The sequence below is a fragment of the Hylobates moloch genome, unplaced genomic scaffold (genome assembly GCF_009828535.3).
Source record: "Hylobates moloch isolate HMO894 unplaced genomic scaffold, HMol_V3 SCAFFOLD_6, whole genome shotgun sequence".
Taxonomy (NCBI): Eukaryota; Metazoa; Chordata; class Mammalia; order Primates; family Hylobatidae; genus Hylobates; species Hylobates moloch.
In genome coordinates, this window is record NW_026652281.1 from 84264232 (window position 1) to 84278010 (window position 13779).

Genomic DNA, 13779 nt, shown 5'->3' on the forward strand with positions numbered 1-13779 from the left:
TATAAAAGGTTGTGAACAAAGTTACCTGAGAGTTTTCCAAGTAAATGTTATGGCCTGAAATTTTTTTCATTTGTTAAAGAATTGTTCTGGTAAACTATTTGTTTTGGAATTTTTCATCTGGAAAAATAGTTTGAAACCAATCATATATTTACTAGACATCATGCAAATTGAATATTTGGTACATTGGTTTCTATTCTGTGTTAAACGCTTAGAAATTTTGCTTTCTTATACTCAAACTCACCCAGAGCCACAGTAATATTTTTATATGAACAAAATAAATCTCTATTTACTGATTTATTTAAAGTAATTATTAGAGGGCAGACATGGTGTCTCACACCTATTATCCCAGCACTTTGGGAAGCCAAGGCAGGAAGATCACTTGAGCTCAGGAGTTTGAGACTAGCCTAGGCAACATGGCAAAACCCCGTCTCTACAAGAAATACAAAAATTAACTGGGCATGATGGCACACACCTGTAGTCCAGCTACTCCGGAGGCTAAGGTGGCAGGGTCACTTGAGCCCAGGAGGCAGAGAGGTTGCAGTGAGGCGAGATTGCACCACTGCACTCCAGCTGGGTGACAGAGTGAGACTGTCTCAAGAAAAAATGAAAAGTAATTATTATTAGAGAAAAATAAAACAATAATAAAATTTAAGCCCTATCATCTATTATTTTCTATATGCATAGAGAAAAGTGATAGAATATACATATTTTGGGAAAATGCCTAGGAGCTATTACATAAAATAACACTTTACAAAGTTACTTCTATATCTAAAGAAAATATTTTTACATGGCATTGTATTGCATTCTATAGTAAAAATGAAGATAATATAAACACTTTCATTGAGTACTAACTGGATGCCAGGAGTTGTTCTAAGTAACTTTCCTTGCAATGTTTGATTTCATCTTAACAACCTATGCTGTAAGTACTCTTATTATACAGCTTACAAATGAGGATCTGAGTCTTAGAGGTTAAATAACTCACTCAAGGCCAAGAGCTGCTAAATAACAGAGCCAGGATTTGAATCTAGGTAATCTAGCTCCAGAATCTAAGCTCATAAATACTTTGCCTTTAGAGTAGGATTCAAGAGGGAAGACTTCATGGCTTTGCAACTTATGATCCTTCTGTTATCTGAGAGATGCTTGGCAATATCTGCCCTACCACCTATGAGAGCAGCCAAAATTCTGTTGTAATAGATTCATTGCTTTGAGTTTATGAGACTTTCTAGTTAAAATGCAGATATTCATTGAAAAGTAATACACATCTAAACAGATAATGACAGTGTGCAGGAACTGAGGGTCAATGACTATAGAGTAGTAAATGAGGAAGAAGGGATGGACTTGGAAACTCCATAGAAAAGGAAAGAAGCCAGCAACCAACTAACCTGCAAAATCAGAGGATTTTTGCCAAAGGTTGAAAAGGGATAGCCAACAATTTTTTAATGACAGTACTATAAACAAAAAATGTGGAGATTTTTTCATATAATTTCACCGTGTACCGTTTACCGTCTCCTTTTAATCTAGGAAATACTACAGAGCCGATGCCACAGTGTTAATGTTTATATTAACGAAATGCCTTTCCTTTGGCGCACAGCAACCAGCAGGCCTTTTTACTGGAGAACGTCCCTTGTAATAATGCAAGCTGTGAAGAGGCGCGCCGAATGTTTAAAGTCTACTGGGAGCTGACAGACCTAAATCAAATTAAGGATGCCATGGTTGCCACCTTCTTTGACATTTACGAAGATGTGAGTTCAGAGCTGCGCTGCATGTTTGAAGTTTAATTGCCGTTCACCTTGTCACACTTTAGCTTCATTCCATTTGACCAGAAAATGTGGACAACATAACAAAAAGCAAATGAGTTAATTAAGGAAAGCCCCTTTTAATGTTAAATGACAGATGAAACAAATCTATTGACAACATTGGCTGATGAGTACAGTCAAATATGAAAACTCTTTTACCTCATTTTGGGCATATTTGGATTAAACCACTGAAGCATCATACTCTAAGACTGGCAGATCTGAATGTTCAACAGTAGACAAAATTACAGCCAACAGGCCGAGCACGGTGGCTCACGCCTGTAATCCCAACAATTTGGGAGGCCGAGGCGGGCAGATCATGAGGTCAGAAGATCGATACCATCCTGGCTAACACAGAGAAACCCCGTCTTACTAAAAATAAAAAAATTAGCCAGGCGTGGCGGCGTATGCCTGTAGTCCCAGCTGCTGGGGAGGCTGAGGCAGGAGAATGGTGTGAACCCGGGAGGCGGAGCTTGCATTGAGCCGAGATTGCACCACTGCACTCCAGCCTGGGTGACAGAGCGAGACTCTGTCTCAAAAAAAAAAAAAAAAAAGAAATTACAGCCAACAAATAACAGACCCTTGAATCTGCACAAGATCACAGAAGAATGAGTTTAGTGCTCACTTTTATCTTTGTGACCCAGAGTAGCATCTATTTCCACAGATTCTTGTGACTCTGACTTTGGTTGCCAGGTGACCTTGTGAAAGGCTTTCAAGGTTCCAGTTTTCCCCTTTCTAAGGTGAAATGCCAGTTTACCACTCCGAAAAATAATAAATTCTGAAAAAAGCAATGTTAAATTCCAGAATTAATGTATCACAGTATATCCTTGTAAGATAATTTATTTTTAAAAGTTAAGTGCCCAATAGGACATTTATGTCCCCATTTACCCCATTTTTTATTTTATTTTGTTTTTTATAAGACACTTATTCTCAATTATATGAATTATTCAGGTCCTTGTTTTCCCGTTTCTCCTGCAATCAAATCTTGTGTTATTTCACTTTTCGTTAGCAGATTCCAACCATAAAAGTAATTGACAGAAATATCACAAGGGGACAAAGCAAGAGAATTGACTACAAATCCATTTTTAATTTCTGTACATCAAAAACATAATGAATGAAATTTAAAATTGTTTTAAATCTGGGAAATAAATTTTCTATGAAAGAGTCAAATAGTTAATATTCATAATATAAAAGGGCTTATACAAACTGATATCATCAAAAATACTCTGCAAAAATAGAACATAGTTTACTACAAAAACCCAAGTTGCTGACATATTCAAAAATATGATAAATGATCAACTTCATGAAAAGAATCAGAGGAATATCAGTTTAAATAAGCATACATTTCTTTCCTTCAACAAAATTAGCAAAGCTCCCTCCTTTTTGAAAGCAAATGATAAAATGCTGTGGTGGCAAGGGCATATAAAAACGTACTCCCCCTGATGGTTGGAAAGGGTCTGGCAAGTCCACATAATGAGCCTTTGAAACTTCATGCAAATTTGACTGGAAGGAAACGTACCAAAATGCTAATCATTATCTCCAGAGACTAAAATTACAGATGTTTTTTATTTTATTTATATTTTACTATTGAAACTTGTGTGTATATACTACATATCTTTAATAGCGATTTTATTTTAAACATGAGGATGAATAAATAAGGCTACATTTACTTTATAAACAATATGCCATGCATTTTAATGGTCATTTTTTTTTTAGTTGGTCTAATAGTTTGTTCTTACCATTTTTGTTTGTTTTTTTCCAGGGAATCTTGGACATTGTAGTGCTAAGTAAAGGATATACAAAGAATGATTTTGCCATCCATACACTAAAAAATAACTTTGAAGCAGATGCTTATTTTGTTAAAGTTATTGGTGAGTAAAGTACTAACATTTAATTTTGTTCTCTTTCTCTTCCCCTCTCTCCATGTATTCCAAAGATCAAGGACATGCTCCGATGTACAACCCTCTAGATCAGATCAACTGGTACAGCACCATCCTGTCTATATATATAGACCTCATTCAGATTTCACCAGCTGTCCCAACAATATTCTTTTTTCTTTCTGGCCCAGGATTCTGTCCAGAAATATCTATTGCATTTAATTGTCCCATCTTTTCAGACTTCTTCAATCTGGACCAGTTCCTCAGTCTTTTCATATTTTTCATGTCCTTATCAGTTTTAAAGAATCCAGGCTTTGCATTCTGTGAGACAGCACTGTTTCCTCATTACCCAACTTAGGTCATGAATTATTTGCAGAAATTCCACTGCAAGAAGTTGCAGAATTGATGCTGTCATTTCTCAGTGCATCATATCAGGAAGCACATGATGTTGACCTGTCCTACCACCATGACATTAACCTTGCTCACCTGGTCACCTTGATGATCACCAAGTTTCTCTGCCCTAAACGCAGTTTTCCCCTTTGTAATTCATTAGTGTTTTGGGGGGCAATATTCTGATATTACATTAATAGCCTTTTCTTTATGAAACTTTTGCCCAGCACCCTTAGAGTACATTGACAACTGCCTGAATCAACCTTCTACATTTGTCGAATAGTGATTCTCTATTTCCGTCAATTGACATTCTACTGTTCATCTTGTACCCCCCTTGTCCCAAGCCTGGACTCAGACATTTCTCCAAGGAATCAGACATTTCTCTCTTTTAGTAGAGAACAGTATTTCAAAACCACATTCTGAAATGGTTGCCCAATGTGCTTGTTGCTACTGGGTTGTCATTTCTTCCAGGTTCTCTCAGTGGACACGGCTAGGAGAATACAGGTATGGATTCACATATGCACACACAAGTGTACACATTTGTAACTATTTTTACATCTATTTACATTTGTATAAGCTAACTATAAAACCATGAATTCATTACAATAATTTCATTTTTAATCCAAATGGAACACTTCAGGGTTCCTTCTAATTTCGTCTGTTTTTGTAGATATCTCTTCCAGCAGTGAGAAATGTGACTTCTGTTTTCCTCATTGTGTTACTTATTTGTTCATTGTAACCAATTCCCACCCATGCTAGTAGTATCCTCCACCTGACCCCCATGTTTGTCATAAAGACCCTGTACATGTTTTGTTAAGTGCATACCTAAGTATTTTATTTTCTTTAAGATGGCTGTAGAGGATATTGTGTTTTTAAGTTTTGCTTCCACATATTTTAGTGTATGGAAATGAAATTTATTTTTCTGTGTTGATCTTGTATACAGTGACCTTGCTTGACTCACTAACTGGTTCTAGGAGGGTTTTTTGAAGATTCCTTGGGATTTTCTACATAGACAACTTTGTCTTCTGCAAAGAGAGATAATTTTCTTTCTAATCCCTATGTCTTTTATTTTTCTTGTGCTGGCTAGAATTTTCGTTTACTATATTGAATAAGTGGTGAGAGTGGACTTACTTGTCTCGTTTCCGGTGTTAAGGGGAAAACATTTTGGCTTTCACCATTAAGTGTTATATTAGCTATAGAGTTTTTTGGTGGATGCTCTGTATCATATTAAAGAGGTTCTCCCTATTCCTACTTTGCTGAGAGTTCTATCCTGAACTGGTGTTAGAGGTGACTGTTTTTGCATTACTATTGTGATAGCCAACACCAAGAGACCCATATTGATTTGTTTGACAAAAAAGGCACATGTACTTTGTAGAACTATTTATTACAGTTTTGAAATAAGCACAAATAGCTGAACACAGAAAAGCAACAGAATAATGTATTAGTGTTGAGATTTATTTTGAGAGATGAAACTGATATAACATGCATCCTTCCTTTCTAAACAGCAAATTCAGTCTTATTTGAACTAAAAGTTTCACCCATCTTCATTATTACTGCAGCCACAAAATACTGATACATGAGTCTAATCATTTCTATACTTTTTATTATCCATGTCCTCTCTTTTGCCATTTTCAAGAAAGTATTATTTGGCTATTTTAAAGCTAAAAAAATTTAAATATACTGTTTATTTGGTATGATGTTAATTTTGGAGTTGAAGTACATTTCTTATCTCTGTCCTTCTTCAACTGGACACCTCTAGATAAGAAGGCAAGAATTCTTAAAACTTTTGCTAACCTAATTGTGTGTGTAATTAGAATAACCAAGTTCAGTTAATTGAAACGGAGATATTGGAGTAAGAGTTTGGGATTTGATTCCTTAGGGATAAACTACTAAATCCAGGACAGTCATTTGACTGCTGCAAATTTGGGTTCCCAGGGGAACCAAACAGAAGTCACATAATTTCTAGGATGAAAACATCTCAGAAAAAATCAGTCCTCCCAGCACTTTGGGAGGCTGAGGCAGGCGGAACACTTGAAGTCAGGAGTTGAAGAGCAGACCAGCCAACATGGTGAAATCCCTGTCTCTATAAAAAATACGAAATTTAGTTGGGCATGGTGATGCGTGACTGTAGTCCTAGCTACTCAGGAGGCTGAGGCTGGAGCCTGGGAGGCGGAGGTTGCAGTAAGCCAAGGTGGCATCACTGCACTCCAGCCTGGGCTATAGAGCAAGGCTCTGTCTCAAAAAAAAAATAAAAAAATAAAATAAAATAAAATCAGTTATTTTACCTTTGCTCACGAGCATCATCCTTCTTGGTGAAAAGCAGCGTATTTTTAGTCTTCATTTATTTTAATATCACATTTAATCTCTCCTTCCTCCATCCATTTCAGAATACTTGGCAAGCACTCTGAAATCTAGGCTTATGTATTTGTGTCATTCACATTAGCATCTCTCTTACTCCTAGTATGCTTTAATGATCTAAGCAACTTAAGAGCAGCTTCTGTCTTATTTGTCTTTGATTGCTGGGTGCCTAACACAGGGCCTGGTACATAGGAGGCATTCAGGAAATTTATGTCAAATAAATGTCCAGCTATCTTTTGAGGCATGGATTGGCTATCTTGATTAACAGTGTTCCCTTCTTCTCTAGTACCTAAGCAACACTTGATGCCTCTGACTCATCTGTGTCTCTAGGAAGCATTCTACCAAAATAGGTGAAACTGTAATTCAAAGTCAGATTTCCACCTTGACCTGTTTGCTGATATTAGGGACACAACTAAGTCAGTCATTTATTTCTTGAAAAGATTGAAATCCCTTTCCTGGTTTAACTTCTCAAGTCTACCCATCTTTTGCAGATTCTGTGTAACTAGAAACTCTAATTTACATCATTTCTCAGGCTTACACCAAAAATGCACAGAAAGAGTAACACAGGATGAGTAACAGTGAGTTTTTCCTCTCATTATTTTAACGGGCTCCTGTAAAACTAACCATTTTGCTCCAACCTAGCATAAGTGTGATTTGCTTCAAAAATATACATTAAATTTAAATTAATAAATCTCTTTCAAAATATTGTTTTCTTTCTGTTTAATGGATAACTGTGGGATTGTTCCTTCTTTCATTTGAATTTTGCCATTGTACCTCAGTAAACTTTTTTGAGACAGAGTCTCGCTCTGTTGCCCAGACTGGAGTGCAGTGGCGTGATCTTGGCTCACTGCACCCTCCACCTCCCAAGTTGAAGCTATTCTCATGCCTCAGCTTCCTGAGTAGCTGGGATTACAGACATATGCTGCCATGCCTTGCTAATTTTTTGTATTTTTAGTAGAGACGAGTTTTTGCCATGTTGGCCAGGCTGGAGCCAGTGTACTCTAAAGGAACTATTTTCTCAAGTCTGAAGCTTAAAAAAAAAAACCTAGATTTATTACTTAGTTCATCTGAATGTGGTATGTGCCTGTGCATACCTGGACAGATTAAAGATTAATTCTTTCTAGAACAGATGTTAGGCATTAAGTACTAAGGAAAATTTCAAGTGCAAGAGATATTAATCTGTATGTTGTTAGAACAAATCAAGTTCTCCCTGTGCTCAGCAAGTTCTTTTATTCAAGCCTTGAAACTACTTTTATACTGAAAGTTCTGTTTTATACTCTTACAATAGAATGTGATTGAACTGTCTATACTTGTGAGTTTTGCTGACTAGCATGAGGGCCTGCGACTCCACTGCTTTCCACGCTCAAGTCTGCAAGTTCTTCCCTCGCACAGAGGACCCCAGCCAGGTAGAATGGATGGAAATCAGAGCATAGGGTTTTTGTAACATTGATAAGATATTCCAATTCCCAGTTGTAATAATAATAATAATATGCTAAAGAGAGTAGGCAGTTCTCAGGGTGAGGCAAAAGAAGGTCTGACTTTTTTTATATTGATCATTTGGAAATTATCCATGTGGGAAAATGTATGCATATAATTTAGGGTCCCAAGTTCTTTCTTGGCATTTATTCATTTACATTTTTTTAAATTACAAAAACAAGATCTTAGAGATGGGGAAAATCTCAAAAGGTATCTTGCCCAAGTCTAACCTAATGCAACATCTTAGCTTCTGCTTGAATGCTTTGTACTAAAGGAGACCTCATGTCCTCATAATGCAACACAGACTTCTTTTATGAATCAGTTTAGTTGTTAGAAAACTCAAGTCAAAATGTGCATATTTAGTTAGTTCTGTCCATTGATACTCATGTCCGGTATATAGTAGGCCCTTTATAGGTATCTGTTGAATTTTTTAAAAATTGTTCCAATAAAATTACTCTAGTTTTTATTGTTAAAGCACACCCTAACGCAGGGGTCCCAAACCCCAGGCCGCAGACCAGTACTAGTCTGAGACCTATTAGGAACCAGGCCACACAACAGGAGGTGAACGGCCGGAGGGCGAGCAAAGCTTCCCCTGTATTTACAGCCGCACCCCATCACTGGCATTACCACCTGAGCTCTGTCTCCTGTCAGATCAGCAGTAGCATTAGATTCTCATAGGAGCACCACACCTATTGTGAACTGCACATGTGAGGGATCTAGGTTGTGTGCTCCTTATGAGAATCTAACTAATGCCTGATGATCTGAGGTGGAACAATCCTGAAACCATCACCCATCCAACCCCCATCCGTGAAAAAATTGTCCTTCTTCTGCAAAACCCATCCGTGGTGCCAGAAAGGTTGGGGACCACTGCCCTAACTTATAATCATAATAACAAAATACTCAGAACACATCATGGTCCTGCTCAGGAAAATGTAGCCTTCTTTACATCATTAAATAGTGAGACAGCAAACTACCTGACAGTGAAATGACATGTCTGAGCCCTTCTTTAAAGTAATCCAGGGGTGTGGAAGCTGGGTATACATGAAACAAGGTTGGCCTTGTGTTGTTGACAGTTTTTGAAATTGTGAGAAATATGTGTGAGGTTCATTCTGCTATTCTTTTCAGTTTTATGTATGTTTATACTTTTGTTTGAAATGTTCTATGGTAAAAAGTTAAAACAGAAAACCGAAGAGAGTCTTGAGAATCTCTAATCTGGAGAGTTTAAGAATCCCTGGCCTTCAACTTCCCAGCCTAAGTCAGGACAAGTCACCCTGCAGTCTCAGTAATATTATCCTGAGGAGAGGATTCTCCACACTTCTCCAAGCTGAGACTCATAGATAGCCAATTTGGCACAGGAGGTTTTAGTTTTAGAAAACAGGATAACTTTGCATTAAAGATATTAACATAAATATTAATAATGTAATTTACAGAAAGGTCACAGGAAATGAGATCCCAATTTAAAGCAACCATTTGGAAGAAAAATAACCTTCTAGTTGTTTAGAGATGCCCTTCCGCTCTTTCCTTTGATTATCGGTTGTTTGCCTTAAGTCAGTTACTAGTACGTAATTACCCTTCACAGCCATCGGCAATGTCCACAGCTGATTTTGCTCTTAAATTATTCTGTTACTCTAATCTCAAACCAGCCTATACTAAATGCCACTGTTTTTCAGTTAAGGAAATTGGGGATACTTAAGCTTTTATATGTGGCCATGGCAATGTAAGCTGCCCTTCTGCCTCTCTTACACACAGCACAGCAGATCCAGAGCACTTAACATGAAGACGGGGACCTTGCGTATTACAGAGTTGTGGGGTCCCCTCTCCCCTGAATCAAGACTAGTTGCCGGCTCTCATCTTTTACTGTTATTCCTGTCAGATACACTTGGAGGTTCTGAATCTTAATTCTAGGCTAGAACTTAACTCATTTCTAACAAACCTGGATGAACCCTGTTTCCCCTAGGACTTTTAAAATTGTAACAGTATCTTCACCTTTGTTTACCAAACAAGATGAGACCTTTCCTTTGGGAAAGCTTTCTTTTTTCTTTTTTCACCAAAAGCAGATACTTAATGGGAAAGCTTTTATTCCCCTTGCCTGCCTCTGGGTTTTGTTGAAATAATATGGAAGTTTAATTTCTGGATGATTAATTTTGTTTTACTTTCTGTGCCTTCTATTTTATAAATCCTTTCTTAATAATTCACAACCATATTATCAGTAATTAAACAAATTTTACCAGCTTTATTGCCACCTTTTTCTTATATACCACATTTTCCCCTTTCTTCATTCCAACTCCTATTTCTTTTGGTGAAGTATTTTCTCAAGTTATTTTCAGAAAAATTGTACTTAGGTTAATATATTTTCTGAGTACTGGTATGTCTTAAAATATCTTTCTCTTGCTCTTACTGTTAACACTAAGTTTGCTATTATAGAATTTTATAAACATTGCTCTATTTTCTTCTTGCATATAGCATAGTCCCCACTTATCCACAGTTTCACTTTCTGTGGTTTTAGTTACCCATAGTCAACTGTATTCTGAAAAGATGTGAGTACAGTATAAGAAAATATTTTCAGAGTGAAAAACCACACTCATATAACTTTTATTATAGTTTATTGTTATAATTGTTTTATTTTATTATTAGTTTATTGTTGTTAGTCTCTTACTATGCCCAATTTGTAAATTAAACTTTATCATAGGTATGTACATATAGGAAAAAACAGCATATTTAGGATTCAGTGCTCTGCACAGTTTGAGGCACCCACTGGTGCTCTTGGAACATGTCCCCTTGGATAAGTGGGGGCTACTGTAATATGCTCATCTTTGAAGTTCCCTCCTGTTCCTGTGCATGTTCTGTTTAGTTGGGGGCCATTTATATGATTGTTCCTATTAGTCTTCCTTCTCTTAAGCTGTTGCTTTTTTTCTTGTGCATGAGGAGTTTTCTCTGCTTACATTTCTTAAAAGAATCAGTGTTGGTGGGTTAGTGCAGGCGGGGTGGGTCACTATATACTTCTGCCCATCAGACAATTGCCACTGCTTCCTTTTTCCTTTCCCCTTTGGGGCTCACAAGCTGGGAGCCCACCGGGGTAGAAGCTATATTTGAGCAAAGTGGTGGCTTGAGAGCTCTCAGACAGGAGAGTTGAAGTGATGCCTTAGAGTTGAACTCCAACTGCCTTCTCTGTGAAAGTCACTAGCAAGAGACACAAGAGCCCTGACTTACTCCTGTGGCCTCAACCGAGGGCGTCAACAGGCTCTCTGAGTCTGAACATTTGTGCTTTCCAGTGGGAAGTAATGAGAGGATGTTACAGGGAGGAACTCACTGCTTTGCTGAGCTTTTTTGTGTTGTTTCATCCTCTATGCTAAAAAGTTTGTGTTTTGGGCAACACTAACTAGAAGCACCAGCAAATCCCCCACTTTACTTAGCTAGCAAGAACTACCAAGTAACAAATGCAGCTTTTCCTGTCACAAGCCTCGAGCCTGCTTTCCAGAGACCCTCCGTTCCCCTTCTTTCCTCAGCCCTTGCATGCTTCCCCTCTCGGCTGCCGTAGCTCTGAGCTGAAAGGTTTCCCAATGAGCTGCTGGGGGGTCCACCCCCATTGCCCCAGTAGCTCTCTGACCTGCTTAACACTAATTAGCTCTTTCTCAATCTTATTACCTATTCAGTATCCTTTAAGAATTTCTTAAGATATCTGTCATTTATTATTTTTGAACATTGCAGTGACATTTAGGGAATTAAGGAAGGTAAATAATATGTTTTGTTTTTGAAATTGTCTCCTAGAAGTTATTTCAAACATACTGACCTGGAACCAATATGTTTTCTGTTTTTTAATTTGTTTAACATTTTTTAATTTAAGGGGTACAATATGATATTTTAGTATATGTACACCTTGTGAAATTCTTAAATCAGACAAATTAACATATCCATCATGTCACATACTTATCATTTTTTTATTCAATATGTTCTTAAACATCAAAGTGCTCCTGACTTTAGCAAAAATTTTAACAAATTTATGTGTGTATGAAATATATGTATATATATTTATATAGGTATAAATTATATAACTGCCATATTTGATACTTAATATGTTTGTACACATAAAGAACAAGATTAAAATTACTTCAAAAAATATATGTTTCTGTATTTTTTTTACAAAGAGCATATGATTTTACAATTTAATCAAATAATTAATGAAAGATAGGTAATCAATAACAGACCAAAAAATCTTCCATAGAATATCTAAAATAATGTCGTCTAAATGATAAGAATGTCTGGAAGCAGGTAGTTCATTTTACACATGTGCTCAAAGCTTGAGTAATTTTTAAAGAGGTGATAATGTTTTTGTGTTCGTATGTCTTAAAGAAACAAAGCTTAAAGACATTTTTCAGAGAAGGAATATGCATAGTCACTCAGAATCCAGGCAGGAATTTTTTCTTTTAAACACAACTAAAACCATTATACAGTACTGACCTTTACAGCTTTGGCTATTTAACTCATCCTTCTCCCAACCTGCACGTTGGCTTAGTGTTACAGTATTTATGCACGATTATTGCCATATTTGGGTTTTGGTTTTGACATTTGTGTGAAATAGCTAATATAAACTGAATCACAATGCTAGAAGCCAAATTTTTATACTTTAAATATCTTTGAGAATACATGGACTATAATATACAGTATGGTTTAACATGAAATGATAAAATCCTAAGCATTATCGTGTTAAAAGAAACTTACAAATTGCACATCCCATTGTCCATGTTTTAAACTACAAATTACATCTCCTAATAACCAGTATTTCACATAGCTCATCAAGTATTTTAATTACTGCTTTTTATTTAATTATGAATAGGCTGTGTTCATATTTTTTTAATCTTTAGAAGTTGGTTTTAAAAGTCCCTAGGAGTATTAGAAATTACTTTTTGGAACAGCTCATTTAAAAGGGTATTACACAATATTATAATAATCCTGTGTAGAATTTTTGTAATTTCTTTTTCTTTTTTGAGACACAGCCTCGCTTTGTCACCCAGGCTAGAGTGCAGTGGCATGATCTTGGCTCACTGCAACCTCTGCCTCCTGTGTTCAAGCAATTCTCCTGCCTCAGCCTCCCAAGTAGCTGGGATTACAGGAGTACACCACCACACTCAGCTAATTTTTGTATTTTTAGTACAGATGGGGTTTCACTATGTTGGCTAGGCTGGTCTCAAACTGCTGACTTCAAGTGATCCGCCCACTTTGGCCTCCCAAAGTGTGGGATTACAGGCATAAGCCACTGTGCCCAGCCCATAATATGATTACAAATAATATGTAATTACAAAAGCTTATGAAATGATTAAAAATTCTAAAACTTCTAGAGATAGCGAAAATTAGCTAGTGAAAAAACATTCAGTTACACTTGAACTAAGCAACACAGAGAGAGTTACACTTGAACTAAGCAATACCGAGAGACACTTAAAAATCAAACAAAAACAGTTCTTGCCTTCAAGAAGCTCACAGGGGCAAAGAACACAAATAGTAGAAGGCTAGAATTGCATACAGGTGTCTGTCCTGTTAAATTTCCCTTTTCCATAATGAGCCCTTTATGTATTTTAGCATACCTTCCCAGTTATTATACTTACTTAAAAAAATAAGTTTCACTTCACCCATAAACCTATATTTTTATATCAGTAATATAACTGTCCCACTTTTTAAAAATGGGCTTTTGCTGTAATCATAGTAAATTCAGCCTTGGAGCATTTTTTTTTTTCTCGTAGTTTTTTTTTTTTTTATTATACTTTAGGTTTTATACATGTGCACAATGTGCAGGTTTCTTACATATGTATCCATGTGCCATGTTGATTTCCTGCACCCCTTAACTCGTCATTTAGCATTAGGTATATCTCCTAATGCTGTCCCTCCCCCCT

At 36.6% G+C, this 13779-nt stretch overlaps 1 protein-coding gene across 1 annotated transcript in view; it reads left to right on the forward strand.

Moving 5' to 3' along the window:
• The window catches only part of ITFG1 (integrin alpha FG-GAP repeat containing 1), a 308702-nt gene that overhangs the window by 207677 nt on the left and 87246 nt on the right, over positions 1–13779 (forward strand). The window contains exons 11-12 of the mRNA XM_032157265.2: positions 1592–1742; positions 3556–3664. Of these exons, the coding sequence (XP_032013156.1) occupies positions 1592–1742; positions 3556–3664 (260 nt within the window). The remainder of the gene's footprint in view (positions 1–1591; positions 1743–3555; positions 3665–13779) is intronic.